The 16,060-nt window shown below is 42.0% G+C and overlaps 1 protein-coding gene across 1 annotated transcript in view; it reads left to right on the forward strand.

The window, feature by feature from the left end:
• Nucleotides 1–16,060, forward strand: part of LOC124553582 (basement membrane-specific heparan sulfate proteoglycan core protein) — a 799,417-nt gene that overhangs the window by 347,187 nt on the left and 436,170 nt on the right. The window contains exons 8-9 of the mRNA XM_047127431.1: nt 4,052–4,165; nt 11,283–11,408. Coding sequence (XP_046983387.1) covers nt 4,052–4,165; nt 11,283–11,408 — 240 coding nt within the window. The remainder of the gene's footprint in view (nt 1–4,051; nt 4,166–11,282; nt 11,409–16,060) is intronic.

The following is a 16,060-nucleotide window of genomic DNA, read 5'->3' on the forward strand; positions in this document are numbered from 1 at the left end:
ATTTTCGTCAGTAAGTTATCCTGTTACTGATTTGATTACCAACCTCTTTCAATCTCAGAAGTTTTTCTGTTTTAATCATATTATCAAGTCAATATTCCTTGTAAAAGAACTATTCCTTTGACACTTTTCTCACCCTGTATGTTAGCCCGCAAACTACTTTTGCTTCTTTTCTTCTCTTGTTGTTATTTATATATGCTCTGATAAAAGCTGTATTATTCTACTTTATTTGTGCAGTTTCTGCTTTCACACTCACTTTTAGTCCTGCATTCAGAGGAGCACCAACTGAGAAGCTTCTTAGACGTAATGTGTAGAGATAGCACAGCCTAAAGAAAAGTGCAAGAATTTCGTTTTTCTAAACAAATTCTATGCGTTTTGATGATTATATTTTAATTGTGGATTGATCCCAGTGATATTTCTATAAACATGTTATTAATAGAATCGTTTTATATTAATTATATTAACTTTTAATGACATGTTCTGTCAAGGTTAATGTGGTAAAGTATATTATTTATATTAAAGAACCAATATGAAATTTTAACAATGAATAGCATTTCTGGTAAATAGGCTTATTTTGGTTCCAGCATACGTTTAGTTGAGAGCTTCAAATCGAAAAATTATTTGCTTTTCTTAAATTTTTATGTTTATTGGTTCTTGGAAGCAAATACACTGTATGGAATATTCATATTTTATGTCCACATAACGAATTGAATGATCGATTCCACAGATAATTGTCTTTGTGATGTGTCTTTATGTCTCAACATTTCATATTTTAATGTTAGTTTTAATAAACGAACATAGAACATGGGACAGGTAATAAATAGCCATACTAGAAAGGTTGTCATGCAAATAGTTCAAATGCATGCATTCTACTTCTAAGGCTACATAATGCTTCTATAGTGCATGAGTGGTAGTGCCTGGGTCACTGTGTATAGTGAGATATTGTCGATTGTGATGTAAATGGTATTGTTTTACAAACTAGCATTTTTTGTTGGGTGAATTCACATGGTGTGCCATGTGAAACGCCAAAATGCCATACCCTATGATATGAGGTAGAAATGCTCACGTTACTTTTGGTGAAAGTGCGTTGTACTTATTTGAGAAATAACTGGATGGGATTTCGGTTGGACTTTAATTCTAAAATTTCTGATCATTAACGTAAATACCTCATAGTCACCGAACCAGCCAGTTACAAATCTATGAAAAAGTGTCTGAATTCTTGGACTGCTTCCTTTAGGCCTGCCTACTAAAGATCCGAAACACTGGAACAGTATTAAAGAACCAGTGGCATGGGAGTTTTGCACGTGACTGCATCCCCCTTGCAGACTCTGTGCACACTTTCCCCAAAATCTGTCAATAAATCTGAAATGCACCTTTTGGCCCAGCCTGTATCCTATCTTCACCACATAAATGTGAGCACTGTATGCCTCATTTACACCTGCTTTTGTAATCTTTTATATCTGTCAAGGGAAAGTTGGTTGGCCATATTTTTTGAAGGGTTTCATATTTAGCAAATTACATGTGGATTTCGAACACACAACTGGAAGCTGTTATGGTATAGTTCCTGGGTATTTTGGTGCACTATTTGTGTAACATTGTAATATTGTGTGTTCATAGTTATTGTAGCAACCACTAACAAAATTTTTTATGAGTATCTGAAGCAGTAGAACAGCAGCACATTAACAAAACGTCAGAACCATGGGGAGTCAAGAAACAACATGAATTATATAGTGAAGTTCTCAGCAGACGTGTGATAGTACTACAGCCACATTCCTACCATTTAAATATTCAAGTTATGCCACTGGAAGCAAAATGTCATGGTTAAATTTTTTGGAGATCTACTAAAGATACTCAAAAGTTCCATTTCAGTTTGTATCCTTCTATAAGATGGAGAGAGAGAGAGAGAGAGAGAGGACAATCTTAAGTAAAAAAGGAAAAATAAATAAAACTGTAATGGGGTGCAAACCCATTTACAGCCTCAGCGCCAGTAAAAATCTTGGAACTCATGCTGGATTACATTTTAGATCTTGAACGGTAGACCAAAACCCAAGAACCTAAACCCAAGACATCCTGGACCATGAAAACTCAGACTGTAGCCTCAGACCTTGCAAACATGGACCTTGAAAACAGAGACTTTGATAACTGGGACCTTGATAACCAGGACCTTGAAAACTTGTACCTTGAGATCGCTGACACTGAAAACCAGGACTTTGTAGCACATACTATATTATATGAAACTTGGAACTAGATTTTGAACTGTCAATTGTGAAGCCCAGACTTGATCCACAGATCTTGACCCATACAAGTTTATCCAGAACATTGCAACAAAGATCCTGTTACACATAACACCTAGTTTGTACCTAAACCTGGAGCCCTCGACTGTGAAGACCAAATCTTGATCAATGGATCCTGACCCAAAGACCTCGATCTATGAACCTGGCTCCGAGAGCCTTGATCCACAGACTTTATAACATGGTCATTGGGTCAAGACCTTAACAATTCGACTGTGTACCTCAGATGTCGGAACCTCGACTGGGTATCTCGGACCACGATACCTCGACTGTGATCCCCAGACCTTGGAATCTGGCCTCTGAACCCCAGATCTGGAATCCAAGATCTTTTGATTTATGGCCTAACACCCACTCAGCGACTGTCCCACTCACATGCAACTTTATATTAAAAGCAGACTGTAAGATGTAACGTAGCTTGGAATGAAGCCATTATTTTAATTCTCACAGGCACGCTTTAAGTACTTTCACTTATCATCTGGCACCCATTAAACTAAAAAATACTACTGGGAAATCTTTTCCAAATAATGAGATTTTCACTCTGCAGCGGAGTGTGTGCTGATATGAAACTTCCTGGCAGATTAAAACTGTGTGCCGGACCGAGAATCGAAATCGGGACCATTGCCTTTCGCGGGCAAGTGCTCTACCATCTGAGCTACCGAAGCACGACTCACGCCCGGTACTCACAGCTTTACTTCTGCCAGTACCTCGTCTCCTACCTTCCAAACTTTGCAGAAGCTCTCCTGCGAACCTTGCAGAACTAGCACTCCTGAAAGAAAGGATATTGCACAGACATCTCTAGCCACAGCCTGGGGGATGTTTCCAGAATGAGATTTTCACTCTGGCAGGGGCGTGAGTCGTGCTTGGGTAGCTCAGTTGGTAGAGCACTTGCCCACGAAAGGCAAAGGTCCCGAGTTCGAGTCTCGGTCCGGCACACAGTTTTAATCTGCCAGGAAGTTTCATATCAGAGCACACACTGCTGCAGAGTGAAAATGTCATTCAGCCTAAGGGATGTTTCCAGAATGAAATAGTTAATGCATCGTCAGGAGCCCCATACGTTTTCACATTTTATTGAAATTATCAGGATTTTAGAAGAGAAACTGTGAGTTCCATGATCTCCTCCCCCTCAAAAAAAAAAAAAAAAAAAAAAAAAAAAAAAAAAAAAAAAAAAAAAAAAAAAAAAATGTACCTCTGTGGATTAATAACGTGGTCTATACTGCAGACCGATCCCTGGGTAACAAAAGCACAGCACTCCGTCTTCAGGCCACAAGTGGCCCACCGGGACCATCCGACCGCCGTGTCATCCGCATTGAAGATGCGGATAGGAGGGGCGTGTGGTCAGCACACCGCTCTCCCGGTCGTTATGATGGTTTTCTTTGACCGAAGCCGCTACTATTCGGTCGAGTAGCTCCTCAACTGGCGTCACGAGGCTGAGTGCAGCCCGAAAAATGGCAACAGCGCATGGCAGCCTGGACGGTCACCCATCCAAGTGCCGGCCACGCCCGACAGCGCTTAACTTCGGTGATGTGACGGGAGCCGGTGTATCCACTGCGGCAAGGCCGTTGCCCATCCCTGGGTAACAGACCTCAGTTTATCATTTTATAGAGGGGGAGGGGGGTGCATTAGGTCAGGTACGATCGTTAAAGAGTCGTTAGCATATCGCATGTGTACTGTTTAGTGTGGTAAAGCTGGCAACGCTGCTGCTGAGATTGGAAACGTTTCTGCGCGCTGTTGTGGCGGCATCCTCATGTCTGTCGTTTTTTCAGCCTGCGACCCGCGCACGCAGTGGCAGTGCAACATGGGAGAGTGCATCGACCAGAGGCTGGTGTGCGACGGCAAGCGGGACTGCCCCAGGGACGGCTCGGACGAGGAGAACTGCCGTAAGTTCCGCAGCCTCGGCCCTCTCACTGTTCTACTGCTCCTTGTCCTCCTCCTAAGAAATATTTTCAACTACAATCCTCTGCTGGCTGCTATTACTTGGATTACAATACCCTTTCAGGTTTCTGGTCTTTCATTACTGTGTAATACTGGCTACTTAGCCACAGTCAGATGTGTGAGATGATACAAGATCTAACATCGTTAAAATAGTAATATACACTGAAGAGCCAGCCCAAGTCGGCAGCTGACTATGTGATTGTGTAGTGCAAGCGCAAAGGAACAACCACGGTTAAACCCAAACCACCCCTCATGTGCTGACAGACATAGACTGTCGAACACTGCGGAAGGCAGTTCTAAAAAATGGCATGAAATTATCGGAAAAAATCACTCATAAGTTCCAAAGTGGTACCAGCAATCCAATGGGGAACAATGATCGAGCAGATCATCTTAAGCCACATACACTATGTGATCAAAAGTAACCGGACACCCCCCACCCCAAAACATACGTTTTTCATATTAGGTGCATTGCACTGCCACCTACTGGCAGATACTCCATATGAGCGACTTCAGTAGTCATTAGACATCGTGAGAGAGCAGAATAGGGCGCTCCGCAGAACTCGCGGACTGCGAACGTGGTCAGGTGATTGGGTGTCACTTGTGTCGTACGTCTGTACGCGAGATTTCCACACTCCTAAACATCCCTACGTCCACTGATTCCGATCTGATAGTGAAGTGGAAACGTGAAGGGACACGAACAGCACAAAATTGTACAGGCCGACCTCGTCTGTCGACTGACAGAGACTGCCGACAGTTGAAAAGGGTCGTAATGTGTAATAGGGAGCCATCTATCCAGACCATCACACAGGAATTCCAAACTGCATCAGGATCCACTGCAAGTACTATGACAGTTAGGCGGGAGGTGGGAACACTTGGATTTCACGGTCGAGCGGCTGCTCATAAGCCACACATCTCGCCGGTAAATGCCAATCGACGCCTCGTTTGGTGTAAGGAGTGTAAACATTGGACGATTGAACAGTGGAAAAACGTTGTGTGAAGTGACGAATCACGGTACACAATGTGGCGATCCGATGGCAGCATGTTTGTGCCAACAGTAAAATTCGGAGGCGTGATGTTATGATGTGGTCGTGTTTTTCAGAGAGGGGGCTTGCACCACTTGTTTTGCGTGGCACTATCACAGCACAGGCCTACATTCATGTTTTAAGCGCCTTCTTGCTTCCCACTGTTGAAGAGCAAATTAGAGATGGCTACTGAATCTTTCAACCTGACCGAGCAGCTATTCATAATGCACGGCCTGCAGCGGAGTGGTTACACGACGATTACATCTCTGTAACGGACTAGCCTGCACAGGGTCCTGACCTGAATCCTGTAGAACACCTTTGGGATGTTTTGGAACGGCGACTTCTTGCCAGGCCTCACCGACCGACATCGACACCTCTCCTCAGTGCAGCACTCCGTGAACAATGGGCTGCCATTCCCTAAGAAACCTTCCAGCACCTGACTGAACATATGCCTGCGAGAGTGGAAGCTGTCATCAAGGCTAAGGGTGGGCCAACACCATATTGAATTCCAACATTACCGATGGAGGGTGCCACGAACTTGTTTGTCATTTTCATTGCCAGGTGTCCGGATACTTTTGATCACATAGTGTACCTGGGTGCCTGGATACTTTTGATCACATAGTATATGACCAACCTTTTCTTTCACTGTCACCCAAATATGATCCATTTTACATCATGTTGTATTGCAGACATTTGAAAAGGTTTTCACAGCCCACACTGTGCAATAGCGAAAAGTACAAAATAACAGTTCATAGGTTTGAGATACAGTGCGGGAGATTATTGGCATTAAAAAAAAGTATTTAAGCTGTGGATTGATTTGCAGCTAAAATATTGTTTTAAGAAAAATCGCAGTAAGCATATTGCACGATACATGCAAACAGTTTAAATTAAACACTCAATGAGCAGATTCTAATTATGTTCACAGCATGTACACATCACAAGAAAGAGACTTGAAGTATAATCCTGCTGTTTCATGCGCCAAGTGTGTTTCTGTACCATACAGTTTTACTGCAATCACAATTTTGTAATATCGACTCTCTGATCTTCTCATACCAATCCTGCACATCATTCTTTTACTATAGATATTGGCTATGTTTATAACGCAAGATGAACTGAATTGCTCTGTATTCTAGTAGTTGTTGAACTAAACATCAACGACAATTTTGGAACATGACTTGAACCCAGGCATGCTCATTTAGTGTCTGCGATTTTTTCTGTTAAGGTCTCCATGGCCGCCCTCAAGGGCCAACTCAGATAACCAAGATTGTGAATAATTATCTACAACTCATTTGTAACTCCACACTTATTCCTGGCAAGGATTGTGTTCTGTTTGCCTGTGAGGTCTGCCCAGAGAGCTACGTTGGAAACAGCACAGTGCGTGTACCTAGGTTTGACTCCTGAGGCAACCATCAGTTTCAGCTCACCACAGATGCTGAATCTACTGTATCTTAATGTTAGCAGTGTTCTAGATTTAAGTACTACACTGCAGTGTATTGCCAACTGTGTCAAACTCTTCCACTGTATTATGACTCGTGTTGAAATAGTGCACCAGTTGGCAATATTTCATTAACAGCCGTCTGTATTTAGGCTATGATAAACATTTATCACACAGAGAAACAGGACACAACATGTACAAAACTCCAAGAACACATGAAGAGGTGTGTACCTACCCAGTGCTATGTATCACCTCAATGCAACGCAACTTTTTTGAAATATCGAGGACTGACACTTTATTTATATGTCATATGCCTCCTTAAATTGTTTCAGTATGTATAGGTCTGCTTTGGTGTATATTATATTCTTACAAAATGGCCTCGCTTAACGATTTATGAAGAAAACTCTCTTATCAGGAAATGGTTTCAGCAAAAAGCAGTGTACAGAGCTCTACAGTAACTTCAAAATCGCAGAATGTTATGTGTTTGTATCACTAACAGTTCTCTCATTTCATACTTGCACTTGAATTATTTACTCTGCAGTTCAGCATTTTTTTTTCTGCCATGTATGTCAACTACCATGTAAATATGATAGCATGGATGCATGTTTGCACGTATGTTGCTGATTAATTTTCAGACTCGGTATCCTGATGCCTCACGCGTGATGTGTTTACGAAAATGTTCTGCCATACTGTTGTGTGCACTAACATGAAGCACGGCAGCGTAACACTTTGTATTCATCATGTCATGAGTACTCTTGGAAAGTTGGCGTAAGATCAAGGAGATCAAGAGAACTACAGCAGCCAACAGAATGAACTTCAGAAGCTTCTTGCTGAAATTGAAGCAGTTCTAAGAACTGCAGAAGCTATATCACTTGATACGTATCAAAAGGAGCAGTCAAGAAGACATTGCAAGGTGCATTGCAAGTCAAATGGGGCAGTAAACAAGATATTGCAAGGTGTGCTGCCAGTCAAATGGGGCAGTCAACAAGACCCTATATCGCATGTTGCAAGATTTAGTGAACAGGCAAACATAAATAGTGCTGTATGTCAAATAGGGCAGTCAAGTTGGCACTTTAGGAAGTGTTAAGTGTAAAAGTGTTGTCAACAGGGCACTGTGAAGAACGGTTCACGTCTAATGGGACACTGTAAAGACTGTTGCAAGTCGAGTAGACAATAGAGCACTCTGAGGCACGTTGCAAGTGAAATGGAGCAGTCAACAGGGAACTGTAAGATACGTTGCAAATTAAGTAGGACAGCCAACGGGACCCTGTGGGCTATGCTGCAAGTCAAATGTACCAGCCAACAAGGAACTGTAAGCTATATTGCAAGTTTATTGGGCCCGTCTTTTGGGAACTTTAAGGCATCTTGCACGTCATATGGGTCAAAGACTGGTGTAAAAACATTCTCATATCGAAACCAACATAAAAGCAAGGCAATCTTTTGTTTTGCTGTGGTAATTTTGTAATGAAGATTCAGTTCAGTCCTATAGATTGCAAAAATCCATTGCATACATATCTCAGACTTTTGCAATTAGTTCACAGTCAAATATGTGATACTTGACTGCTTAAATGTGTGAAAAGTGCTTCTGTGTGTGAAAAGATCTGCTGAAAGTAAGAAGTGTAACATACTTTCCTAGTAAGGAAAAAGTTTCCTGACATCAAGATATCAGATAAAAGTCTGCGGCGGTGATGTACCACTGTTAGAAAGTAGTGTGTAGTGTTTAACGAAGGGCATCAGAATGTGCATAATGAAGAAGAGTCTGACAAGCCACCAACTGTCACTGAAAAACGTTTCATTTTGAACACTGCTTCTGTCAGAATTCAAAGGTCTGTGTTAGAGAAAATTTTTCATAATGTGTGGCTAGAAAAATCTGGATCCTCAATGAGCACTCCATGCCAGCCTGCGGAACACCTGTGTGACAAATCAACTTTTTTTCTAATTTGCTTAAAAGAAGAATGAAGAACCCAGAAGCTTACACTCATCACTGAGAAGCAGCTGACACTCATGTTTAGTACTAGAAGGATTTTTTTTCTTTTTTTCCGATTGACGGTCCACTGCAGCAAGTGGAAATACAGTTCGACTGCCATGCACTTCAATATATGGTTTAGTGGCTTCTAAGGATGAACGGATTTAGGAAGTTATGCAGTAGAATCTGTATAGGGCAGTTTACGTAGTACTTAATGCTCCACACTGCGCGAGATTCCGTTCAGTGACAGATTTTAAGGACCACACAACAGCGCATGGCACACATATACAGTGAAAGCTATGTTTTATGAATAAATCTGTTGACTGTGTTAAGGAAACGAAAGACAGATAGTCGACGGGTTTTTATTCGCAAAATATATAGTTCAGTGGGAAATTTTGCTCTAAAATTTGAGGAAAATATGGGCTTTCACGCGAATAATACTGAATAGCTGTTCTAACTACGAGGTCTGTTCAAAAATTCCGGGACGTTCGTAATTTCGCGCCAACGGTTGTTGGAGTGATATGCGGTTGGCATCCCTGCACACGCCTGTATTTAATGTGTAAACGCTATTGTATGTCTGTTAGTTACTGTTCAGTGCTGTATGGAGTAGAATGTTGTGTCGCACAGTTGAGAGTTTCGAGGTGTCAGAGTTAGATGAACAATGTTTCTGCATTAAATTTTGCGTGAAACTCAAGAAAACCTTTACACAGACACACCAAATGTTGGTGGAAGTCGGCCGGGGTGCCCGAGCGATTCTAGGTGCTACAGTCTGGAACCGCGCGACCGCTATGGCCGCAGCTTCGAATCCTGCTTCGGGCATGGATGTGTGTGATGTCCTTATGTTAGTTAGGTTTAAGTATTTCTACGGGACGGATGACCTCAGAAGTTAAGTCCCATAGTGCTCAGAGCCATTTGAACCATTGAACCATTTTGTTGCTGGAAGCCTAAGGTAGAGGAGAAGGGGGAGGAATGGTTCAAATGGCTCAAGTGGCAGTTGACCCTAAATAACGAAAAGTGTGAGTTCACCCACATGAGTGCTAAAAGGAATTCGTTAATCTTCGGTTACACGATAAGTCAGTCTAACCTAAAAGCCGTAAATTCAACTAAATACCTAGGTGTTACAATTACGAATAACTTAAACTGGAAGGAACACATAGAAAATGTTGTAGGGGAAGGCTAACCAAAGACTGCGTTTTATGGCAGGACACTTAGAAAATGTAACAGACCTACTAAGGAGACTGCCTATACTACGCTTGTCCGTCCTCTTTTAGAATACTGCTGCGCGGTGTGGGATCCTTACCAGATAGGACTGACGGAGTACATCGAAAAAGTTCAAAGAAAGGCATCACGTTTTGTATTATCGCGATATATGGGAGAGAGTGTCACAGAAATGATACAGGATTTGGGCTGGAAATCATTAGAAGAAAGGCGATTTTCGTTGCGACGCAATCTTCTCACGAAATTCCAGTCACCAACTTCCTCCTCCGAATGCGAAAATATTTTGTTAACACCGACCTATATACGGAGAAACGATCAGCACGATAAAGTAAGGGAAATCAAAGCTCGTACGGAAAGATACACGTGTTCATTCTTTCCGCGCTACAGGAGATTGGAATAATAGAGAATTGTGAAGGTGGTTCGACGAACCCTCTACCAGGCACTTAAATGTGATCTGCAGTGTATCCATGTAGATGTAGATGTTGATGTATTTCGAAGGAGGTGACACACAATAGGTAAAAGGTAAGAGCAGAAAAATTGTGTAGATAAAGTTCAGGAATTTTTTGAACAGACTTCGTACATAACACTAATACATGAAATGAAATTTTTTGTCAGAAGTGTTAAGCTTAAAACATCCAATTTAAGTAAAAACACGGAAGTAGAGGTTAAGATTGCCACATTAGAGCGGTCCTGAATTGTGGCATCCAGGGAGGAGCGAATTTTAGGAAATGTTTGAGACTGGTAATGTGGTGGCACAGAGTCTGGCAAACAATATTGAGTGGTGGGAATGAGATTTTCACTCTACAGCGCGGAGTGTGCGCTGATATGAAACTTCCTGGCAGATTAAAACTGTGTGCCCGACCGAGACTCGAACTCGGGACCTTTGCCTTTCGCGGGCAAGTGCTCTACCAACTGTGCTACCGAAGCACGACTCACGCTCCGTCCTCACAGCTTTAATTCCCCCAGTACCTCGTCTCCTACCTTCCAAACTTCACAGAAGCTCTCCTGCGAACGTCGCAGAACTAGCACTCCTGGGAGAAAGGATATTGCGGAGACATGGCTTAGCCACAGCCTGGGGAATGTTTCCAGAATGAGATTTTCACTCTTCAGCGGAAATAAAGCTGTGAGGACGGGGCGTGAGTCGTGGCTTGGGTAGCTCAGTTGGTAGAGCACTTGCCCGCGAAAGGCAAAGGTCCCGAGTTCGAGTCTCGGTCCGGCACACAGTTTTAATCTGCCAGGAAGTTTAATATAGAGTGGTGGATTGACGGAACTTCATAGTCAGGTGTCGCTACCGCCACTCACTGTTTGCCAACACCGCCTAGCATGGAACTTGGAAGTATTTTTCCGCGCCAGGTAGCCAAAATGTTTGCGGCACGTGTGAAAGGGACGGGGTGAGCTGAGTGTTTGTGTTGGCCCTACAGCACCCAGGCAATGCACGGAGGGCGAATTCCGCTGCAGGATCAGCGGCCGCTGCATCTCGCAGGCGCAGAGGTGCGACCGGCGGTACGACTGCGGCAACGATGATTTCTCGGACGAACAGAACTGCCGTAAGTCGACTGCAGCCTGGCTCTCGCCGTCGACACCTTGTCGACGTCTCATTCTGGCCGCTGCCTCTCTTTAACACCGCTGCAAATACTAACGCCAAGCTTCTTCTCTTCCTGTATCTTCTCTTTACTAACATCAGTGATCTCTCATTCGCCTTCAAGCAGATAGGCTATAGTCCTCGTGTGGTGTTTTTGTTATTATCATCATTTTGCAGCTGTGGTCCGCCTACGGAGCTAAATAAAAGACTGTTCTTATATCATAAGCGTTTCACTTGCTTTTATTTACAGGGCATCCTCAGTGGCTTGTAATACATCATTGACATCATGTGAAATATTACTAAATGCGATAATGAGGGAAGCTGAAGAATTCAATTAGAATTTGTGGTGCTGCTGGAGTTTGAACCAGTGTGTCCTTGCTTACTAGGCAGCTATGCTAGCTATTGCTCCACTGCGGCCTTATAGCTAACAGCCCTGCATGGATTACGATAGTCCAATGCCCTCCATATGGCAAACTTCAGTTCACATCTTCAGCTTATTTACCCCTTCTAAGATCGTCACTGTTATATCAGATTATTAAATGCCTTCTCTGAAAACTACCGACATCGGATAGTTCAGAAACCCACTCGTGATGGAAATACAGGCTGATCCAAAAGTCAGTATAAATTTGAAAACTTAATTAACCACGGAATAACGTAGATAGAGAGGTGAAAATTGACACACATGCCTGGAATGACATGGGGTTTTATTAGAACAAAAAAAAAAAAAAAAAAAAAAAACAAAGTTCACAAAATGTCCGACAGATAGCCCTGGACAGCAAAACTGCTACCGTGACGGGTGAGAGGTACGCCGATATGTTACAGAATCGCATCATCCCCAGCCTGGCTGATAAACACCTGCTGGAACGTACGATGTTTATGCAGGATGGCACTCCACCCCATATTGCTAGACGCGTGAAAGATGTCTTTCGCGCGCTGTTTGGTGATGATCATGTCCTCAGCCTCCACTTTCGTCATGCTTGGCCTCCCAGGTCCCTAGACCTCAGTCCGTGCGATTATTGGCTTTGGGGTTACCTGAAGTCGCAAGTGTATCGTGGTCGACCGACATCTCTAGGCATGCTGGAAGACAACATCCGACGCTAATGCCTCATCATAACTCCGGACATGCTTTACAGTGCTGTTCACAACGTTATTCCTCGGCTACAGCTATTGTTGAGGAATGATGGTGGACATATTGAGCATTTCCTGTAAAGAACATCATCTTTGCTTTGTCTTACTTTGTTATGCTAATTATTGCTATTCTGATCAGGTGAAGCGCCATCTGTCGGACATTTTTTGAACGTTTGTATTTTTTTGGTTCTAATAAAATCCTATGTCATTCCAAGCATGTGTGTCAATTTGTACCTCTCTATCTACATTATTCCGTGATTTATTCAGTTTTCAAATTTATACTGACTTTTTGATCACCCAGTATATTGGATTGAATGGCAACAAACAGACCACACCTCTTTGAGGATGTCCGCATCGAAACTCGCATCAGTGATCATGATGCTGTTGTGGCAACAATGATTACGAAAGTACAAAGAACAACTAAAACAAGCACAAAGATATATATGTTCAGTAAACTAGGTACAAAAGTAGCAGTGCCACATCTCAATGACGAACTTAAAACCTTCAGTAGAGGGAAGGAGCATGTAGAGGAACCTTGGCTCAAGTTTAAAAGAATAATTCACCATGCATTGGATATATATTCATCAAGTAGAACAGATCATGATGGGACAGACCCTCCATGGTATACAGTCACTGTAAACCAACTTATAAAGAAACAGAGATTACTGTATTATAGATGTAAAACAAAGCATAGTGCTGTAGATAGAGGAGTGCTGAATGCAACGCTTTTGGCTGTCAAGAGAGCAATGCATGAAGCTTTCAATGACTACTGTAGCAGAATACTGTCAAACGACCTTTCACAAAACCAGAGAAATTCAGGTCGTATGTAAAGGCTACTAGTAGCACCTAACTTAGTGTCCAGTCCCTAGCGAATGAAACAGGAACTGAAACTAAGGGTAGCAAAAGAAAGCTGAAATGCTTAACTTCGTTATCAAATGTTCCTTTACGAAGGAAAAGTCAGTAGAATGGCCCCAATTTAATCCCTCGTACCACTGATGAGTTAGTGTCAATGGTGTTGAGAAACAGCTGAAATCGTTAACACTGAACAAAGCCCCAGGGCCCGATGGAATCCCTGTCAAATTCGATACTGAATTAGCCTTCTTCTAACTATAATCTGCCCTTCGAACAAAAAACTGTGCCCAGTTCTTGGAAAACGGCACAGGTCACACCTGTCTACAAGAAGGGTAGTAGAAATGATCTGCAAAACTACCATTCAATGTCCTTGACATCAATTTGTTGTAGAATTGGAGAATATATTCTGAGTTCAAACACAATGAGGTGTCTTGAACAGAACAAATAATTACAGCAGGCACAGAGGCAAGCATTCAAACAATCTTCTTAGTATGCCCCATACGTGAATTGAACAGGAAGAAAACCTAATAACAGGTACAATGGGATTTGCCCTCTGCTGTGCATTTCATGGTGGTTTGCAGAGTATGGATACAGATGCAAATTGTTGTAGGTATATACCTTTTTCCTGGACTTTATCCCACATCTTCATGAGGTCAGTGGATATGGCAATGTTAATCGTAGAGGGTGGCTGGATGCGCTTCCTGACAACCCCCTCCCCAACCGCACCCCCTGGGACAGAAATTGCGTATTCCACCTGTTTGTGTCTAGTGTCAATCCATGTTCAAGCGTACAAAAGTTTTCTAAATGTTTGCAAAGGGTGTAACTGAAGTGGGACTTGGGCACCAGCCTAGTATTCTGCTAGTGGGATGTGGAAAACCGCCTAAAAACCACGTTCAGGCTGGCCAGGGGCCCAGAAGCAGCGCGCTGACATACGCGGCCATCTGGTCTGGTCCATATAATTACGTTCGTATATTACACTTTCTTTGTTATTGCCTTATATTTTCGTAACAAAATTATTTTTGGAACGCAAGTTTTGTAAGATTGCATTACTGTTGTGTTCTGCTTACGACTTTTTGAGATCTAATTATTACATGTGTCACTCTGGATTTATACTTTGTTGTCCTGTATACGCCATTGTTTGTGAATACATTACATTTATGCACTTCACTCAGTGTATGATTTTCCAATGTGCTGTACATAGTGTTGCGAATGTTGCTCTGTTTTTTTCTATCAGCCTTATGTATGGCTTGTGATATCTGTATGCACTCTTGTTTTGTTTCTTATGTAGTTGCGTGTATTGTGGGGCATGCTCTTTAAATGGAGGGAGTCTCAATGTGCGTGCCTTTTTTTTATTTTTGTTGCGATCATCATCACTTAAATTCACTCTTTTCCCAGAGCATCGCCCACCATACGCACCTACATAAAAACGAAGGAATATCAAACTCCATACCGACATCACAACGCATGCAGCAGGCTGACCGAAAAACACACAGCAACATTTGACAACACTGTAAACAGCATATATGCGCTACCGACACACACACACACACACACACACACACACACACAGAGCGAAAGTGCAGTGTTTGGGTGAAATGTATAAGCAAACTTAAAAATATCGTACGTTCTTGTGTACTCACGAAAACGAGGTACAATTCTAGGCCCACACGTGTAACATCGAGATCTTATACAATTGTAAAATGAACGAAACATAAATTTAAACTTGTGCTCCAAAAAGTTGTGCCGTACCTAACAGGAAGAAAATATGAAACAAAAACAAACGGCATTATTTTTAGCTGCGTAGACGGACAACATCTCCAAGAAGATAATAATAACAGTTACACAGAAGTAACTAAGGAACGACGGATAACATAAAAGTGACAAACGTCAGGGTTTGTCTGCGTGCTTATTCATCAACTGCATTTTCAAAATTCGTTCAAGACTTTTTATGTGCGTTCGTTTGATTTAATTTAGAATAAACTTTTAATCAATTAACTAAAAGAGTCTTCTGGTAAAATTTTAGCAGACGTTCGAAACCGATAAGCAGATTTTGAAATTTATACAATAAGTACACATATATGGTACTAAAACGTAGACAATAAATGCATGTACTACCTTACCTTATCGAACGCCGAAAATTACATTTTGTGTAAAATGGACAAAATGCGTGATGATTGGCAACGAGGGATGTTAATGACATAAGATGGCGGAACCAATGACGAAATCTGTGTTTCGATAAAGTGTCATTGTGAAGTCACCTGTAAGAACAACGAAATAAATACGTATGACTTAATACAGAGTGGAATGTACAAATAAATATATAAGCTATGCTATCAGGCCTCAATCTAACCAACAGCTTGAAAACAGAAATTCTAGGAAAAAACCATATACGTTACACTTCATAATACCTGACTAAGTCGAAGAAAGTGAATTTCCTTACCAAGTATTATCCGAAATTTCGAACAAATCTCATTTAGTTAATAGATTTTCCGCAAGAGGCGCCACATGTACGACTAGTTCGTAGATTATCTGTAAGAGGCTCCAGTATAGTAATTGTTAATCGTTGCCAAATTTTCTTACACCCCGATTAATATTGAACTGTAGACAAGTTTGCCTGTGTAAAAAATGTAATTAATT

Source organism: Schistocerca americana, chromosome 11 (assembly GCF_021461395.2).
Source record: "Schistocerca americana isolate TAMUIC-IGC-003095 chromosome 11, iqSchAmer2.1, whole genome shotgun sequence".
NCBI classification, from domain to species: domain Eukaryota; kingdom Metazoa; phylum Arthropoda; class Insecta; order Orthoptera; family Acrididae; genus Schistocerca; species Schistocerca americana.